This window comes from Salmo salar, chromosome 17 (genome assembly GCF_965601325.2).
Source record: "Salmo salar chromosome 17, fSalSal1, whole genome shotgun sequence".
Lineage (NCBI taxonomy): Eukaryota > Metazoa > Chordata > Actinopteri > Salmoniformes > Salmonidae > Salmo > Salmo salar.
Window position 1 is genome coordinate 9,760,812 of NC_138307.1, and position 16,129 is coordinate 9,776,940.

General features: G+C 43.6%; 2 protein-coding genes across 3 annotated transcripts; one reads left to right on the forward strand and one right to left on the reverse strand.

Moving 5' to 3' along the window:
* Positions 1–312: 312 nt before the first annotated feature.
* Positions 313–11,081, reverse strand: LOC106575256 (oxysterol-binding protein-related protein 11). Of its 2 annotated transcripts, none has more exons than XM_014151653.3 (13): positions 10,880–11,081; positions 9,892–9,960; positions 9,391–9,566; positions 8,847–8,926; positions 7,576–7,770; positions 7,001–7,202; positions 5,694–5,836; positions 5,230–5,364; positions 4,065–4,542; positions 3,649–3,835; positions 3,079–3,261; positions 2,725–2,878; positions 313–2,328 (listed from the first exon to the last, which is right to left on the reverse strand). In XM_014151653.3, exons 1-13 carry the CDS (start codon positions 10,912–10,914, stop codon positions 2,272–2,274), a joined length of 2,094 nt encoding a protein of 697 aa, XP_014007128.3. In that variant the 5' UTR covers positions 10,915–11,081; the 3' UTR covers positions 313–2,271. The 2 variants fall into 2 exon arrangements, with proteins under 2 accessions (XP_014007128.3, XP_014007127.3); XM_014151652.3 differs by lacking the exon at positions 10,880–11,081 and adding an exon at positions 10,312–10,792.
* Positions 11,051–15,751, forward strand: LOC106575257 (glycerol-3-phosphate dehydrogenase [NAD(+)], cytoplasmic). Its single transcript, XM_014151654.3, has 8 exons — positions 11,051–11,285; positions 11,595–11,772; positions 13,182–13,322; positions 13,618–13,756; positions 13,879–13,991; positions 14,216–14,449; positions 14,636–14,742; positions 15,147–15,751. The coding sequence occupies exons 1-8, from the start codon at positions 11,245–11,247 to the stop codon at positions 15,241–15,243; spliced, it is 1,050 nt and encodes a 349-aa protein (XP_014007129.1). The 5' UTR covers positions 11,051–11,244; the 3' UTR covers positions 15,244–15,751.
* Positions 15,752–16,129: the final 378 nt, after the last annotated feature.

A 16,129-nucleotide genomic window follows, 5' to 3' on the forward strand; every position in this document is an offset into this window, starting at 1 on the left:
ATTCTGATTTAGAACAAAAATATTTGAACATGTGCTTCTTTTCATAAGGAATAGAGGGATTCGAACTTCTGCCCAACCTAAACTGTTAGCCATGTAAGGTAAAGAAAGTTAGCTTCTCTGTATTGATTGTGGCTCACTACACACCCATTTGAAGAGTATTGAGATGCACCCGTTGTCAGCAAGGAATCCACTTTAAAATACTGAGCCGTTCCATGATGTAAGTAATACACGATCAATAAGGAAAATGTATCGGGTTACCAAATATTACTCTTGTATGAGCAGTTATTTTTTGGCGAAAGAGTTAACACGATACTCAATTGATAGGCAATTTATTTAAATCAGTCATTACCACACATATCTTAGTCTACAAGGAGAGTCATGTTTCCTTCAATGTCAGTGCATTTCACAGGTCAGCAAGACAAACGAGTAATATTCCAAACCACCAAGTCAACGTGAATAACACCATTCAGGGGTCTGTGCTACTAATAGGTCTTTCTTCAAAACAGGAAAGAACACAACAAATACCCCAAAACTAATCAATATTTACATACCATTGCATCATTCATAGCGGTGACGGGGAAACAAACAGGGCTGGATTACAGAACTGGCACGCAGGGCATATGCCCCGGGGTCCCCGACCTCAACGGGTTGCTTCCCCTTGGAAGTCAGGGGCCCCCAGATATATGTATAATTGCCCAAAATGAGCTTTAAAAACAGCAAAATGTTCTCAGGCTCATGCCAAAATGTGTAGAATAGCAGTATGAAACTGCTATAAATTAGCTGACTTCCAAATGCAGTAATCCAGCCCTGGGGGGGGGGGGGGTGCTATAATCTTGGACTGGAAGAAGCACATAAGCAATCTCTTAAGGCACCATGACGTGGAGAGAGTAGCTTATCAATGCAGAGTTAAAATCACATGCAGGTCTTCTCTTTGCATTCTACCTATCAAAAAAAAGGGTTGGGGGAACCTTTCCAGGCTGATATTGACTGCATTAGTGTTCATGACTCCACTTCTGCTGTGTATTTCACATACATTTGGGGAGGGGAATGAAAATTTGAGAACCGTAGCATTTGAAAAGAAACACCACATGGGCGCAATCACATTCAAAACCAACAAATATTAGATATTAGTTATTCTGTTCTCAAAATCAGAACAGACTGACTGAGAAATCCAGGAGATTAACATTCATTCTTAAACAGAAAAATAAGTAAAACATTTGTTTGCATATGAAAACAAATGCATTTGGTTAAAAGCTTTAATAACAAAACATTAAATTGTGGAATTCAGACATAGTAACCAGAGTATAATACTTGCAGTACCCCCCCGCCCAAAAAAAAGAATGCTCATCATGTGTTCCATTTTCCAAAATTCCTCAAGGAAGGAGGACTATATCCCTTTGGGACTGCGAAAGGAATGATTGTTACTTTATCATACATCTCATATCAACAAATGCATTCACTTTGGGGGTCTAAATCATTCAAATACTATCTGTATCATGCCAAGCCTTGTCAATCATTCTGAACGATGGAATCATCCAAATAGAGACGTCGGAGCAAAACCAAAGGAGTAATGTCATTCATTTCCTACAGTATGAATTCAGGAACATTGTCCCCATTTTAAACTTGTTCATTGTAGTGACAGGTTGTGTGCGTCTTATCCACGCTGTGTCATTAGGCACCAAACGGAAGAAAACTCACTGACACGGAGGGACTGTATGCACTTATCCAATAAGAACTCATTTTCCATTGTAATGTGTTTTAAAACATTCTGTCACATGCTCTAATGAACATGTCCCAAAGTATGGCTATCCAGTTCACACCGTCGAAACGTCAATCGTGTACTTTGAAGATGCACTTCGATTCTCGGTCTCGTGTGCGACGTCACTGTAAAACAAAAAACAAACCTCCCTCTGCTGAATCGTGATTCCTGAACACTTTAAACAACCCAAACCAGCGCGTCGTCATACGATTGTTAAGGCGGCGTAAATGGAGTACCTTTTATCTGTGCAAGGAGAAATGTCCTCATTCAGAGTCGATTATACAAAACGTGATCATCAGTACAAAAGCCTGTACAGCGAGCGTGAGATGAAACTATATAGCCTGTCGTCACGTTACAGGGCTTCCCCAATACTTTTGCAGCCGTATGCATGTAAGTGGAGGTCGCTCTTTACCTCGACCATTTAGGAAATAACCCCACACACAAACCAAAAGAGAGCGTCAGTCTCGTGGCTACACCCGTTCTCGATGATAGGATCTCGCTGACCGGTAGGACTAAGTTTTCAGAGTGGGTGTTTTCCACAGTGGTTTGTGATACATCCAGCCTTCGCCCTAGCACAGAGAGAAGACAATAGAAAACATGACAACAACAAAAAATAAAGTACAATCTGTGAGATTTCCTGCTACTCAATTGTCATTTCATCCTATAAATGTCTGACAGAAGAGAATCCATTATAAATATCCATATTAAAATCCATTTATTCCCGAATATAAACTGTAAATGCCTCATTAGATATCATGTGTTCATTATCCTTGCATTCTTCTCGGAAATGTGGGTGTCAAAATGTCTGACCGCTTAACGAAACAATAATAATAGAACGTTTCCTGAAGAAAGTGTGTGTGCTTGCTTCAGCTGTACAAAAGCATGTCTGTCCAAAGCTCCCCCAGGTCTTGCTGAAGCAAGCACGCTAAATATGAAGAGGTTTGTCAAGATGATGTCCTACGTACCTCGCTCTCAAAATATCTGGTCCTCCATGGGGTCTCGGTCTCAGTGCGGTGTCTCTCCTCGGTCCTCTGTCTCTCCTCCAGGATCCTCTTGTACTCCGTGGCCTTCTCAATGTCCTTCTGACGCAGCGACTCAGTCACGTGCTGCCACAGGCGCCTAAAAAAAAAAAACTGAGTGATCTATTTGTATCATGACTATTAATGGGGCAAGGCACAATAAATCAACAATACAGAGGCGACAGAATTAACTAAAAATCTTATTTTATTCTACAGTCCTATGCCACAACCTCACCTGAAAGCATTGAAAACAAATCTGAGCATATTAATGCAAATATGAATTCCCTTTTTTTGTCTAACCTTGATTCAGTTGGTCCTTGCTTGTCGTTGGGGCGCACCCGCTTCTTGGTGACGGGCAGCTTGGTGACGTCCACCATGCGCGTGTCGCCGTTCTGGTAGCTGAACTCGAGCACGCCGTTCCATTCGCCCTGCACGCGGCACACCACGGCGTTGGTGGCGTTGTGCTTTACCTCCGCCGTCACCCTGCATGAGGCGCCACGAGAGCAGAAGGACACATGGCCAACGATATCAACCAATCACAGCCTCTCCACGCAAACAATTTGAGGTCACTTCAATCCAAAGAGTTGTGGCTTTTGTAAATTATTCAAACACATTAACTCAATATCAATTAATCTTTCTTTAGCCAGGATAATCCACTACTCAACAGTCAGTGTTCCAGGGAGTACTAGGATCCATAAAAATTAAATAGTTTAAATCTAAAAACACAGTAACATGGAAATAACTATATGAAGCTGTAATGGCACAGGGTCATAAACCTAACCAAAAGCCAATGCAACAATTTAATGACAGCATTAGAAATTCCTCTGCAGGTGTGTGTGTGTGCGCGCACGCTCTGTGAGGGGCACTCACTTGTGCAGTTTGCCTCCATAGAAGGGCTTGGTCTGGAAGGTGATGACTGCGGAGTATCCCGACTTGGTGCAGTTCACATTTACCTTTCCCCCCAATTCCACCCAGGGCACGGTAAGGATGGAGCGGGCGTAGGCACAGGGCAGCGTGAACATGTACTCCTCGTCATGCTCCAGCAGGTACAGGCAGCCTACACATACAGGTTACAAGATGGTTTATACTTTATATCCTGTTAGCATTAGACAGAAGCATATTACAGGCCATTTTTAGCCGAAAGACTCAACAATAATAACTTCCTGTCAGTAACTAGTATGGAAGAAATGTCCACTCTAGGCCTAATCCCTTACCGAGTCTCTCCATTTCAAACCGTTCTGCACAGACGGTGCAATAACCGATACCCCGTCTCTGGCCGGCCTTACCTTCCCCGATCATGGACACCCCGATAGACATGCCCATGAACTTGCTCTTGGTCCACACGTGGGTGTTGACGCACATCCGCCTCTCGGGGCACTCGGCATAGAAGCCCGACACGGGTGGGTGGTGGGACACCTGCTCAGCCACGAAGCGCAACTGGTAACTGCCGTCCTCCCCCTCGGTGGTGGGGCTTCCCTGGGGAGGAGAGGGGAGCGAGGGGGCATCCTTGGCGGGTTCCCCTAACCTGGGCACCTTCCAGGAGCAGTGGAAGCTCTCACCGATGATGGGGTTGTAGGGCTTCTTGGCGATTGCGCCCTTGCGGCCTTCGTGGAAGGAGGTGAGGTAGTACTCGACGAAGCGCACCATGCGCTCCTCGGGCCCTTGGCCGTCTGTGATGGCTACGAACAGGTCCGGGTGGGACATGAAGTCAGCGTACATCTCTAGCAAGGAGCGCTTCTCCAGGATGAAGGTGGGCAGCACCACCTGAGGAGACAGAACTATTTATGACCTTAAATAAAGAAGGTGGGTCATTGACAACTGTTCAATAACCTAGTGTGTGATCTACAATGACATGTAGCTATGAGGTAAAGATGATTTTAAAGAAAGGTTCAATTTGAGGTCATTGAGAACACATCTTTTTATGACTTGACTAACCACCACCAGACACCCAACAGGCTTTGAGCCTACACTAGCTGCTGCTAACCACGGGAAACTGAATTTCACTGAAGTAGAGCTGGGACGATAACCGAAAATCAACACCGATCACTTAGCGCAGGAATTTTGTAACCTATACTAGAGAAATGAAGTTTGAAACAAAATAAGTTTGGAGGATTGTTAATGGGAAAACTGATGGCTAAAACTATCACACTAGTAGTATTAGTATAAAAGATAATACCAATAAAAACTGGTGCACATTAACTTTAAAACGTATCATTCTATTTATTGTTATTGTATCAATTCGTCACCCAGCTCCACGATGAAGTCAACAAGAAGAACGAAACGACAAACCGAGGCATTTCTAAACTCCAGTAATGCAGTCCTTTACATTAGCCAATCAGAGGACGGGAAACAAGGCACCACTATGGTCTGTCTAGCTGGGCCTTGGTCCAGCCCGACGTATGTTTCAGGCTGTGTCCGGGGGGTGGGGCAGCTTTGTGGAACTCGACCTACCCGCGTGAGGTCCATGCCCAGCTTGAGCTGCGAGAGCAGGTGTAGAACGACACTGCGCTCCTCCTCCACCGCCACCAGTTCCTCCTCCTTTTCCGTGAAGGCGTCCTCTACCTCGTCCTCCCCGTCAATCTCCTCCTGGCAGGGGATACAATATTTACTTTGAGAACAACAAAAGTTGTGGCTTGCATCTTGAAAAACAGTCAAGCTGAAGAACCAACAATAAAAAGCCATGATTGAAAATAAAAGGCCTTTATTTAGTTATATTTACTTTACCATCCTCCTGATCATTAGAAACATTGATATTTATTTAATTATTAAATGAAAAGTACTGAAGTCAAACTGTCCTGTCCAAAGAGATACACCTATATCACTTTTCACGTCGCCCTATACAGCCTCAGGTCAGTACAGTTTGGCTCGATAGTGTGAAAAGCCCTTTTGGGTCTCGTAATGTTCCATGTCCATACCCCAGAGAAACTGCAGGGCTCCGAGGCACTCAGCTCCAGGAGGCCGCCCTCCAGCAGCCCTCCCTCGGTGCTGAAGCTGTCCAAGGGCCCGCCGTTCTTCAGGATGTCCGGCAGCTTGGGTTCCAGCCACTCGATGGTGGGCCCTGTAACAATTGACACAGCGGTGGCCGCAGCGGCCTTCAGCTCAGAGGTACTCATGCTAGGCTACAAGGCTACACTACGAGGCCCCTTGAAACTACCGGACCAAAACAACTAGGTTGTATGCAGTGACCATTCAAAAAACACCCAGGCTGGCTAGATGGGGTGGCTGGCTGGCTCATTCCTCTGACAGTTCCCCAGGACCACAGAATGGAGACGTTAACCCGATCCCCGGTGAGTATCGAGATACGTTTCATGCCCCGCCAACAGGAAACATCCTTGCCTGATTGGTGGGTTAGCATTAGCGCCACATAGGGTATTTCTATGGGTGTTTGGGTGGGAGGCGACGCCCATTCAAATTAGCACGGCCCACACAATCCTTGACAACTTTTCCTGATTGGCTCGTCCCCAGGTTCCGTCCTGTTCGTGGGCCTAATGAAATATGGATGCCAGGTAACAAGATCTTACGATCTCCTACGTCAAACTGGGAACTTGTGACGGATTTTCCCCATTTCCACAATGTCTGGTTGGCTCTGTCAAAAGAAATGCCTGAGATCGTAGCAGCCATACTACTTTTGGTAAGTCTCTTGGCTGTCAGTATGGTGCTGTGTGAGCAAAAAGGAAGAAAGGCGGTTCATTGGGAGAGCTGTTATTACTCAGTTACCCAATGAGAGATCTGGTTACCACCCTAGACAGCCGGTAAGAATAAGTACCGCTCCTTCATCAATTATGGAAAATAATTCCACTGTCGGCTTTCGGAGTACATCTGGACTGGGAGTGTCTACATGTGCAATTCCATGATTTGTGAGGTAGAATTGTGCAAGCGCACGATGGGTGTCTAGCACATGTCGCATACAAACTAAACACGACTAAAACCATTCTTGGAAACAAAACACCTTTAATCCATGTAGACTTCCATGGCTAACTTTGAGAAATGGGTCAAAGAAAAGGTAAGTGAAACAGTTTCTACCTTGCTCTCGTCAGTGGTAAATTAACCGGCATCTGGAAGGCAAATCTGAGAAAGCCTGGCAAGAAAGATGTAAAACTAACAGTGCATGCACACAGATACCCTTCTTTTCATTGGAGTTCATCCATAAATGAACACTCATTACTGTCACCAGTAGTGACCTACTCCCCCTCCCCTCCAGGCCCCCAGCGGTCACCCTCACCTCCCAGGGAGATCCTCTGGCGGGCCACCTGCTGCAGCTGCAGGATGTGCAGGCAATCGTTGAGGCAGTTCATGGTGGCCATGGAGGTGGCCTTGAGCATCAGCAGGTCCTGGTTCAGCGGGGAGAGGGGGCCCGCGGCCGGGGGCAGGCCCTCGATGGTCTGGATCAGGTCTCGGTGCAGGCCCTGGGCCTGGGTCATCATCTGGGAGTAAGAAGAGAGGAAGGAACCGGAGGATTGAGTTGATACAGATGTAAAAATGTGCTTACCGTATCAGTCATTAGATTAAAACAAGAAGTCCCTGTAACCTAGTCCTAGATGAAAGGTCTTCATAAAATGACAAAAAAGCTGGGTAAAAAGACTAAGAATACCCTCTAAGACAAAATATATTTCAAATAAGGCAGAAGCGATATTCTTCTCTTTACCACCGGCTATTCCTGTTGAGACGCAAAGTTATTAAAAAAAACATTGCTGGAAAATAAATACAAAACACGGAGAAAAAAACTTCGAGCTATGCTAAACCCCAGTTCTATTTTGGTTCATGAGGTAATAGCTACCGTCCCTATCCCCAGCCTACCTCTCTGGCGTCAAGCAGATGGTCGGGCAGCAGGGACCTCTTGGAGGAGTACAGCGAGGAGCCCTTGTGGAGCTGAGTCATGCTGAAGAAGGAGGCAGCGTTCTGGTTCTGGCTAGGCCTGCGCTGGGACAGGGGCGAGCTGGCGCTCCCCTGAGACGCCATGGAGTAGCTGCGAGACTTGGGCGGAGGGTTACTCTGGACAAAGACAGAACAAATCTTTCATACAGTGCATCTCATCTGTGATAGGATGTTGGGAAAAGTATATTTTGATCATTGGAGCTTGTGGAATGTAAGTAAAGTTACCCCTAGACGCTGATATTGGGTCAGTTTAGCATTTCCCCCACTAATGGTTACAGCATAGAGATAGAGGACTCATCTTTGTATATGTGCCATTATAGTGTGTGTGACAGCATGGGCAGTGACATTAAGCTTAGTCCATTGTCTTCTTCAGCTGATTGCACCCAACTTATAGGAATCCCTACCAGTTGACTACTTTCAAAATGGTGGAAGCCCTCAATGAAAATGTCCATGTTAAAACAAGTTACATCAATGATGAGTCCTCTCTCTATTAGTTACAGTTAGGATTGTGGGAGGGGAAGAGGATCCTAGATATGTACCTAGGGGAAGTTGAACCTATGGAGCCATCTTGTTTGTGACTATTTGTGTGACCTTATGGTGTCATGTCAATGTGCAATGTAAATGTTGATTGTCTTCAACTCAAGTGCTCAAGATGCGAGACGAATTAAGGCCAATAATGTGAAGTACTGAATCAAGTTGTTATGGTTACGCCACAATTTATCCAAGAATAGAGTTAGCATCATTCTTGTGGTTTGTCACATTCTGTCTTATCAGTATTTCAATAGAAAGTGTACATATGATGCAGCCAGGCGTGTCTTTGGCTCATTACAACACTACACTCAAAGGCTGGCATCTAACTAAGCTAACTGAATAGTAACTCAAGTTCCCCCATCATTGTGTTATCATTATCAAGCAAAAACACTACTACCCCTAATCTATATACAAGACATCCCCTCTGCACTTCTGTTATGACGCTCATGTTACAGGCAACCATGGACACGATCAATGGGATTGCATAACAAAACGAGCTAGTAGAGTGTTTGGATCAAGGGAAAACATTGTTGTGAGTGAGAAAGAGCTTGTGATGGGGAGTGCGTGTGCCTGTCTGTGTACGCATGCAACTGTGTGTATATATGCAGGTATATGCTTCTGCGAAAGTGGGTGTGTGTCAGATGAAAAGCCCTTGCCTTTACCTTCCCCATGGCCTCAGTGTGGTGCTGCGTGCAGATCTGCAGCCGGCTCACCCAGTGCTGTCTCTCTTTGGCATCCGTGGCTGGGAGACACACCACCACAGGGTCACATTCATTAGTGCACACCGTTGCAAAATGTTTTGCAACTGAAAATTAGTTTCCTATTGGATATGTTCAGTTAGTGCATTCCTGTTTCTGCCAGTTTTCTTTAGTTTGTTGCCTGAACAGTGAGAGCTCATTACAGTGCAGCCGAGTGAATCTCTGCATGGATCAATAACGACAACGTTATCCCTCTCCGACCGAGGATAACGTTTTACATGCTGTCTCCACTTCCTAAAGTCTTGGTCCAATAGTCTGACAGTGACTATATGTGCATCTTGCCTGTCTAACAACTGACTGATGCATTGAGGATATAATAAGATTGTGCTGAAATGCAAACCATACATGTCCTGTAATAGACAACTCATACAGCATGACACTCTTGTAGGAGTTGTTTTAGCTGTTTTGATTGGTGAGTGTGAGAGACAGACAATAGTGTGTGTTTTACCTCTGAGCTTGTATTGTTCCCCACTTATGGCATTGACCGTGAAGGTGTGTGAGTCCTCGTCGCTGGGGGATATGACCGCCCCTGCCAAGGGGAGTGTCCCGCGAGGTTTCTGGGGCCTGGACTGCTCATTGACAAAGTACTCCAACAACCCTGCCTCATTGTTGAGGACAAAGAACCTGCATGAAGAGCAGAACGTTCAATCAAAAGATTTACATTTGAGTAATTTAGCAGACGCTCTTATACAGAGCGACTTACATGAGAAAATTGGGTTGAGTGCCTTGCTCAAGGGCATATACAGATTTTTCATCTAGTCAGCTCAGGGATTCAAACTAGTGACCTTTTGGTTACTGGCCCAATGCCCTTGAGCTCAAGATGCTTGTTGGCAAAACATTGAATCAATTCAATAGTACGTGTAGTTGATTTGATCATATTGTAAATACTTTAACTAAATGCACATAGCACAGTTTAATCAATGTTCTTCAACCTGGGCTGCCCACTCACCTATATTGCCATCCTGTTACCAGGTTGGTGTATTTCATCAGGTAACCATCAATATTTTCCATGTGGTCACTGAACAGAGCAGAGATTGAGAATGATTGACAGTTAGCAAAAAAGCTAGTTATGCTACAATAACAGCAGTGGGTTGGCAAAGTTCAACTCCAATGAACCTCTGATTCAACTCTGGCTAGCCTGTTAACTAATAGCTAAGTCAGTAAGCTCAGCTAGAAAAGCTAGAAACCATAGCTGGCCAGCCAGCTAACATTTGACCAAGGGCTTGCTAATTATAGTTACCAACTGAAGATGTGTGTTGCACTGCCTATTAGCCAAACACATCACTGCAGCTAACTAGGTTAGCACGATTGGTTAGCCAGATATGGCTAAACCAGAGAATTAGCCTAGCTAGCTAGACAGTCATCATACCTGTACTGCCAGCCTTTAGAACTCCCTCTCCCAGAACTACCAGGCGTCCCTTTCTGGGGAAAGACATCCAGTTTCCCTTCACTGTCCGATATTCGTATTGCCGTGGCGGTTTCACCTTGCATAGTCATAGCCAACGTTATAGCTAGCAAACAAGCTACAAACCTTGCCAGAAACGCTAGCTAGCTGGCTAGCTAGCTTGAGAGCTAGCCACACATCAATCGCTAGTCTGATTTGCTAACTTGAAGGCCTTGCTCACAGATGGATTTCTTCTGTTTATGGCTTATCAAAACACATAACTATCGTTCATGGGAAAACTCTGGTTAAACGACGGATTAAGTAATCCATCACAACATATTCTTATACAAACAGTGGCGTGCTAGGTTGTTAGCTTGGTGTTTACATGATCCAAATCGCTGCTAACGGGCTTCTCGATGACGCGCCCGGTACTGAAGTCATGTGATTCAATGCCATGAAAGGACTTCCGCATTGGCCAAAAAAGGGAATATTTTACCATACAAAGTTTGTCGAAATTCTACAAATGCTATCTTCAAATATATCCTGCACATACCCCCTCGAGCTACCGCCAGCATATATTCCAGTCATGTTGCATGACAGACAGTGAGAATTTTGTTTCTCCTCCGAGCTCTGCAAATCGAGAAAACTATAGGACTTTCTCCATGCGTTAATGCCTCTCCATACTTGTCATGACAGGTTCGTCGTGGTGGCACACCCAGCATAACCCTACTGTCATCTAACATGTACAAACCTTTCCCTTCTTTTATAAACAGGTTAAAAAAAAAGGGCGGTGAGATAAAAAAAAGAATGTGCTGACCACACGACTATGGCGTATAAGGAAATTATGGTTATAAACACGGCATTTTACTGATCTGTTAACACCGTTAAAGGAATCGTGCCTGCTACTCCACCTTAAAAATGCCTGCTAAGAAAGTGTGCATCGTTGGATCTGGAAACTGGTATATTTATGCGCTTTCTCTATTTGCATGTGCCTGCATTTGACAACATTGTATCATCATTAATTCCACTGATTGATTCATAATGTAGCCAACTAAGTGCTGATATTAGGCAAAATATACAACTTGCGTGTAGTTTCATAGAATATCAAACAGAAGTTTGATTTACATTCAAGCCATTCCGTGTACTGTTATAATCTGGTTATGGTACCCCCCCAGGATATATTTAGCATGTTCATTTTGCGACTGGGATTTTGAAAATATGAATGGTGTTATTTCATTTGCGTCCAATCTGTTTTCATCATCTCCTAGGGGCTCTGCGATAGCCAAAATCGTCGGTCACAATGCAAAGGGATCCAACAGGTTTGACCCCATTGTCAACATGTGGGTGTTTGAAGAGATGATCGATGGCAAAAAGTTAACAGAAATCATCAACACGGAGCATGAGAACGTCAAATACCTACCGGGTCACAAGCTTCCCAAAAATGTGGTTGGTATTGTGTTTTGTTTAATATGAGATTTTTTTCCTCAAGATTACAAATCACTGAGTTGGGCAATACATCTGGATTTAACATCATCTCCTATCTCCGGACATGCTTTGTGGTTGTGTAAAAGGACACACACGGATAAGATGAGTGAAGTTTGACCTATACAGAGCTAACAACATATCCTTCTGGGTTGTTCTCAAGAACCCAAGGCATTCTGCCTTATCCCAAGGGTTCTCGGCTGTAAGCACCGTTTACCGGTGGGCCCGTGTAAACTACAATCCCATCTCTTTGTTTTAAAGTTTAGAAAACGGCAATAATCATTGCTTGCAATGCGGTTTTTGAAACATGGAATTGAAACATGGAATTATCTTTCATATCAGCGAGAAATAATCTATAAAATATAACACTTACTGTATCAGGTTTGCACAGAACCATAGGGCTGTGTGTATGCGCAGTATGGGATCAATATCATATATGGGATCAATATCAGTTGCATATCAGGATATTATTTTTTACAATATATCATGCAGTTTTGAAAATATCGCAATATGATTTTTTTGCTAGTTGTCTGTAGCTAAACCAAAACTCCAGTACTTTTCCTTCATAGCTTGTTCTCCATCTTCTTTTTAAATAGGGAGCCAATTTGTTTTCAGCACTTTTATTCCCATGAGTGATCCAAACTTGTTTTCTCATGTTCTTGCTTGTCCCTCTGCAGCTATGGTGAACAGTTTGGAACATTGAATCGCAATAAAATCACAGTGTCGAATCGCAATACATAGAAATGTGAGAATCGCAATACATATTGTATTGGCACCTAAATATTGTGATAATATGGTATTGTGAGGTCCCTGGAAATTCCCAGACATACTATAAAGGTGTGTAGGAATTAAGACTTTAGGTTTTTGGGTAATTATTTCTCGCTGCTATATGAGCAACGGGGCTCTTAACAAAACTCCCCCAGCCAGAATATACCTTCATGAATAGATGCTAAAGGTAGTTGGCATCTTTGATGAATGGCCTACCAGTCTGACATACCTTGCTTTCCACTGTGTCAAAACTTAATGTGTGTATTATTGTATCCAGCCGCCCCTTATGTCAATTCCTTAACCGACCATGTAACAAAATAACATCACATAACATCTTGTAATCATAGGAGGTTGGTGGCACCTTGATTGGGGAGGACGGGATCGTGGTAATGGCTGGAGCGGAAAAAATGGAAGGGCATCAAACCCATGGTCTCAACGTGTTTGATTCCATTCCATTCACTCCGTTCCAGCCATTAATATGAGCAGTCCTCCTCTCAGCAGCCTCCACTGCGTAATGTAGATTCATGATAAATGCTACTACACAGTAACATCCATCATGAATAGTACAATGTATCATGCTATCTTTTCCCGCTCCAATTTACCAGGTTGCTGTTCCAGAAATCACAGAAGCGGTGAAAGGAGCCAGCATACTGATCTTTGTCATTCCACATCAGTTCATTGGGAAGCTATGTGATCAGATGAAACCTCATATTACACAGGGAACCATTGGGATATCCCTCATCAAAGTAATGACATTTACCTATTTTTCACACCAGCTCTCACTTAGAAAAACCATCGCTAAAATCTATACAATTTTTAAGTGTGACTTTACTCTGGCTTTATATCGGGCTTCTTATCACTCAGGGAAAGTCTCAGCTGTATGAATTTATCATCATGGCTATGATTTTACACTCATTATGAAGCAGCAGCATAGTCCCAAAAAAATGCAGCCACCCAAATGCTGGTAACTAGGGTTATATGTTACAAAATGAGTGATTGAAGGCAGCTTAAGATCTATTTTCTGCCCTGGTCCTTATTCAGGGCATCGATGAAGGCCCAAAGGGCTTGAAGCTCATCTCTGACATCATCCGTGAGAAACTAGAAATTGAGGTTAGCGTCCTGATGGGGGCCAACATTGCCAACGAAGTGGCTGATGAGAAGTTCTGTGAGACCACAATTGGTAAGACATTTTTAGATCATTTTAGATCATCACATTGCTGTAATGTTTTGTGTCCTCACTTGTGTTGCAACTCCCACTGATGCATTTATGTGTACCTTGACTTTCTATCACTACCTAAACAGGAGCTAAGAACGAAGCAAACGGACATATCTTTAAAGAGCTGCTGCAGACTCCCAACTTCAGGATCACCGTGGTGCAAGAGAGTGACACAGTAGAACTCTGTGGGGCTCTCAAGGTACAATTTACATTTCAACTCAAAGAGAACAACTTTTGCTACATATAGCTACATCGTTAACGTAACTTACACAGAAGGCCTATGTTTCGTTGCACTGTACCTCTGTTTTATTTGCTCACATTGTCAAATCATTTTTTACAAGCCATGAATCATAATATTGCTAGAAAAAGAGTAGAGAACTGCACATACCACTTATGGTTCCTTTCCCACTCTCTCCTTCCCAGAATATTGTAGCGGTGGGCGCTGGCTTCTGTGATGGTCTGGGCTTTGGGGACAACACCAAGGCTGCGGTGATCCGGCTGGGGCTGATGGAGATGATTGCCTTCACCAAGCTGTTCTGTAAGGGCCAGGTGTCCTCCGTGACCTTCCTGGAGAGCTGTGGGGTCGCCGACCTGATCACCACCTGCTACGGGGGGCGCAACCGCAAGGTGGCCGAGGCCTTCGCCAAGACGTCCAAGGTGACATATCTAGACAAATACGACTCAAGGATGTGACGCTGCTGTGACCAGTACAACTTCCACCCGTTTTGTCTGGTTGATAACAGTTAAGATATTAATATCCATCATTTCAAGAAACCCATGAAATGTTTGTGTGTGTATACATGCTTTAAGTAAAGTAACTAGCTATGTTGTATACTTCTCCAGTCTATTGAAGAGCTAGAGGCTGAGATGCTCAATGGCCAGAAGCTGCAAGGCCCACAAACCTCTGCTGAGGTGTTCAAAATTCTCAAGAAGAGAGACATGGTCAGCAAGTGAGTACAAACTCTTTCACCTTAAAGTGAGACTCAGCGCTATGACTTTGCTTGCTCTCACACAGTCACACAGAGTATCTGCGCCTGTGCACGTGTCCGCTTCACGCTGCTACAACATGATGGCTATGGGACCAAAATAGTGAAGAAGTTTAGCCTCGTGCTTCAACGCTCTTGCGGAAATTGGCCCGACGTTTTTTGTTTACTTCGTGCATCGCTGAGCCTACCTTTAATACATTTAATGACCTGAAAATGTTCCTCCAATATTTCTCTACTCATTCACTACATACATTTTCATCAAATTACCTGCAAGTTTGAACTGAAGCTCTCCTCAACATATGTGTGAGTGCTGCTAATGGAACCACTTCTTGCTGCATTGAGATTTAGTGCAATGTTTTGTCTTGTAGGTTTCCGTTGTTTGCCTCTGTGTATCAGATCTGCTTTGAGGGAAAAGCTGTGCAGGAGTTTATCACATGTCTGCAGAACCACCCTGAACATATGTGATCACTCTGGAACCTGCAGCCACGGAATCTGCAGCCACGGAGCCTGCAGCTCCTCCAATGGTGTTGAGTGAAGTTTCACCTAGATGCTGATCTTGTCAGTTTTGCATTCCCCTATGGTTAGGTTGGGATTGGAGAGGGGAAGCTGATCCTAGATCTGTACCTATAGGGAAACTTCACCCCGGGGCCACTTCCAATAGCACCATCATACCATCAGAGGGCAGCAGTGCTGCACGAATGCTCATTATAATACTGTAACTACATAAAAATGTAACTGTAACCACTAAATATTCCTTATCATTTGATACTAAGTCTGAAGAACCACTACTTAACGTGCTTTGTCGCATATTCATATGTTTTGTGTTTTGATTGTGTATCAGCTTATCAACTATAGCGCTTGACAAATGTTAAGTAATCATTCTTGGTTACAAAAAAAAATTCTATTCATTTGACATTTTTACAATTTGTGGAACAAATATTCTCAAAATAATAATTTTGATTGAAAAAACAAATGTATTGTGATTGTTTTGTTTCACTTCATCTTGTCACATGGGGGCACGCTTACTCTAGCTGCAAAGAAATGGATGTCACTTGCCCTTTAACTTTGAAAGCCTTTCAGAGGATAACAGTGAACAATTACATATTTGAAATAGTTAAGATGAGGAAGGAATAACAAAGAACAAAGAGAAGTTTATTTGATTGTCTAATGTTGTCCGTGCTCATGTTTTGAAAGAAAATGAAAGATCATATTATATTTATTTGAATTAGATGTTCCCCTGATGAAAGAAGGATTGCTTATGTTTAACTGATTGGTCAGCTTTTAATAACAATTACATTTATCTAGTTCTTGCCTTCACTTCAAAGATGTCCTACTTATCCTAGAGAACGCA

Excerpts from the sequence above, each read along its gene's own strand:
- LOC106575256 (XM_014151652.3), bottom strand. The coding sequence starts at position 10,439 with ATGACTATGCAAGGTGAAACCGCCACGGCAATACGAATATCGGACAGT. Across the intron at positions 9,567-9,891 it reads GTAACAGGATGGCAATATAG|GTTCTTTGTCCTCAACAATG; the intron begins GTGAGTGGGCAG and ends CTCTTCATGCAG. Across the intron at positions 2,329-2,724 it reads CCAGATATTTTGAGAGCGAG|GGCGAAGGCTGGATGTATCA; the intron begins GTACGTAGGACA and ends TCTCTGTGCTAG.
- LOC106575257 (XM_014151654.3), top strand. The coding sequence starts at position 11,245 with ATGCCTGCTAAGAAAGTGTGCATCGTTGGATCTGGAAACTG. Across the intron at positions 13,323-13,617 it reads TTGGGATATCCCTCATCAAA|GGCATCGATGAAGGCCCAAA; the intron begins GTAATGACATTT and ends GTCCTTATTCAG. Across the intron at positions 14,450-14,635 it reads CCTTCGCCAAGACGTCCAAG|TCTATTGAAGAGCTAGAGGC; the intron begins GTGACATATCTA and ends ATACTTCTCCAG.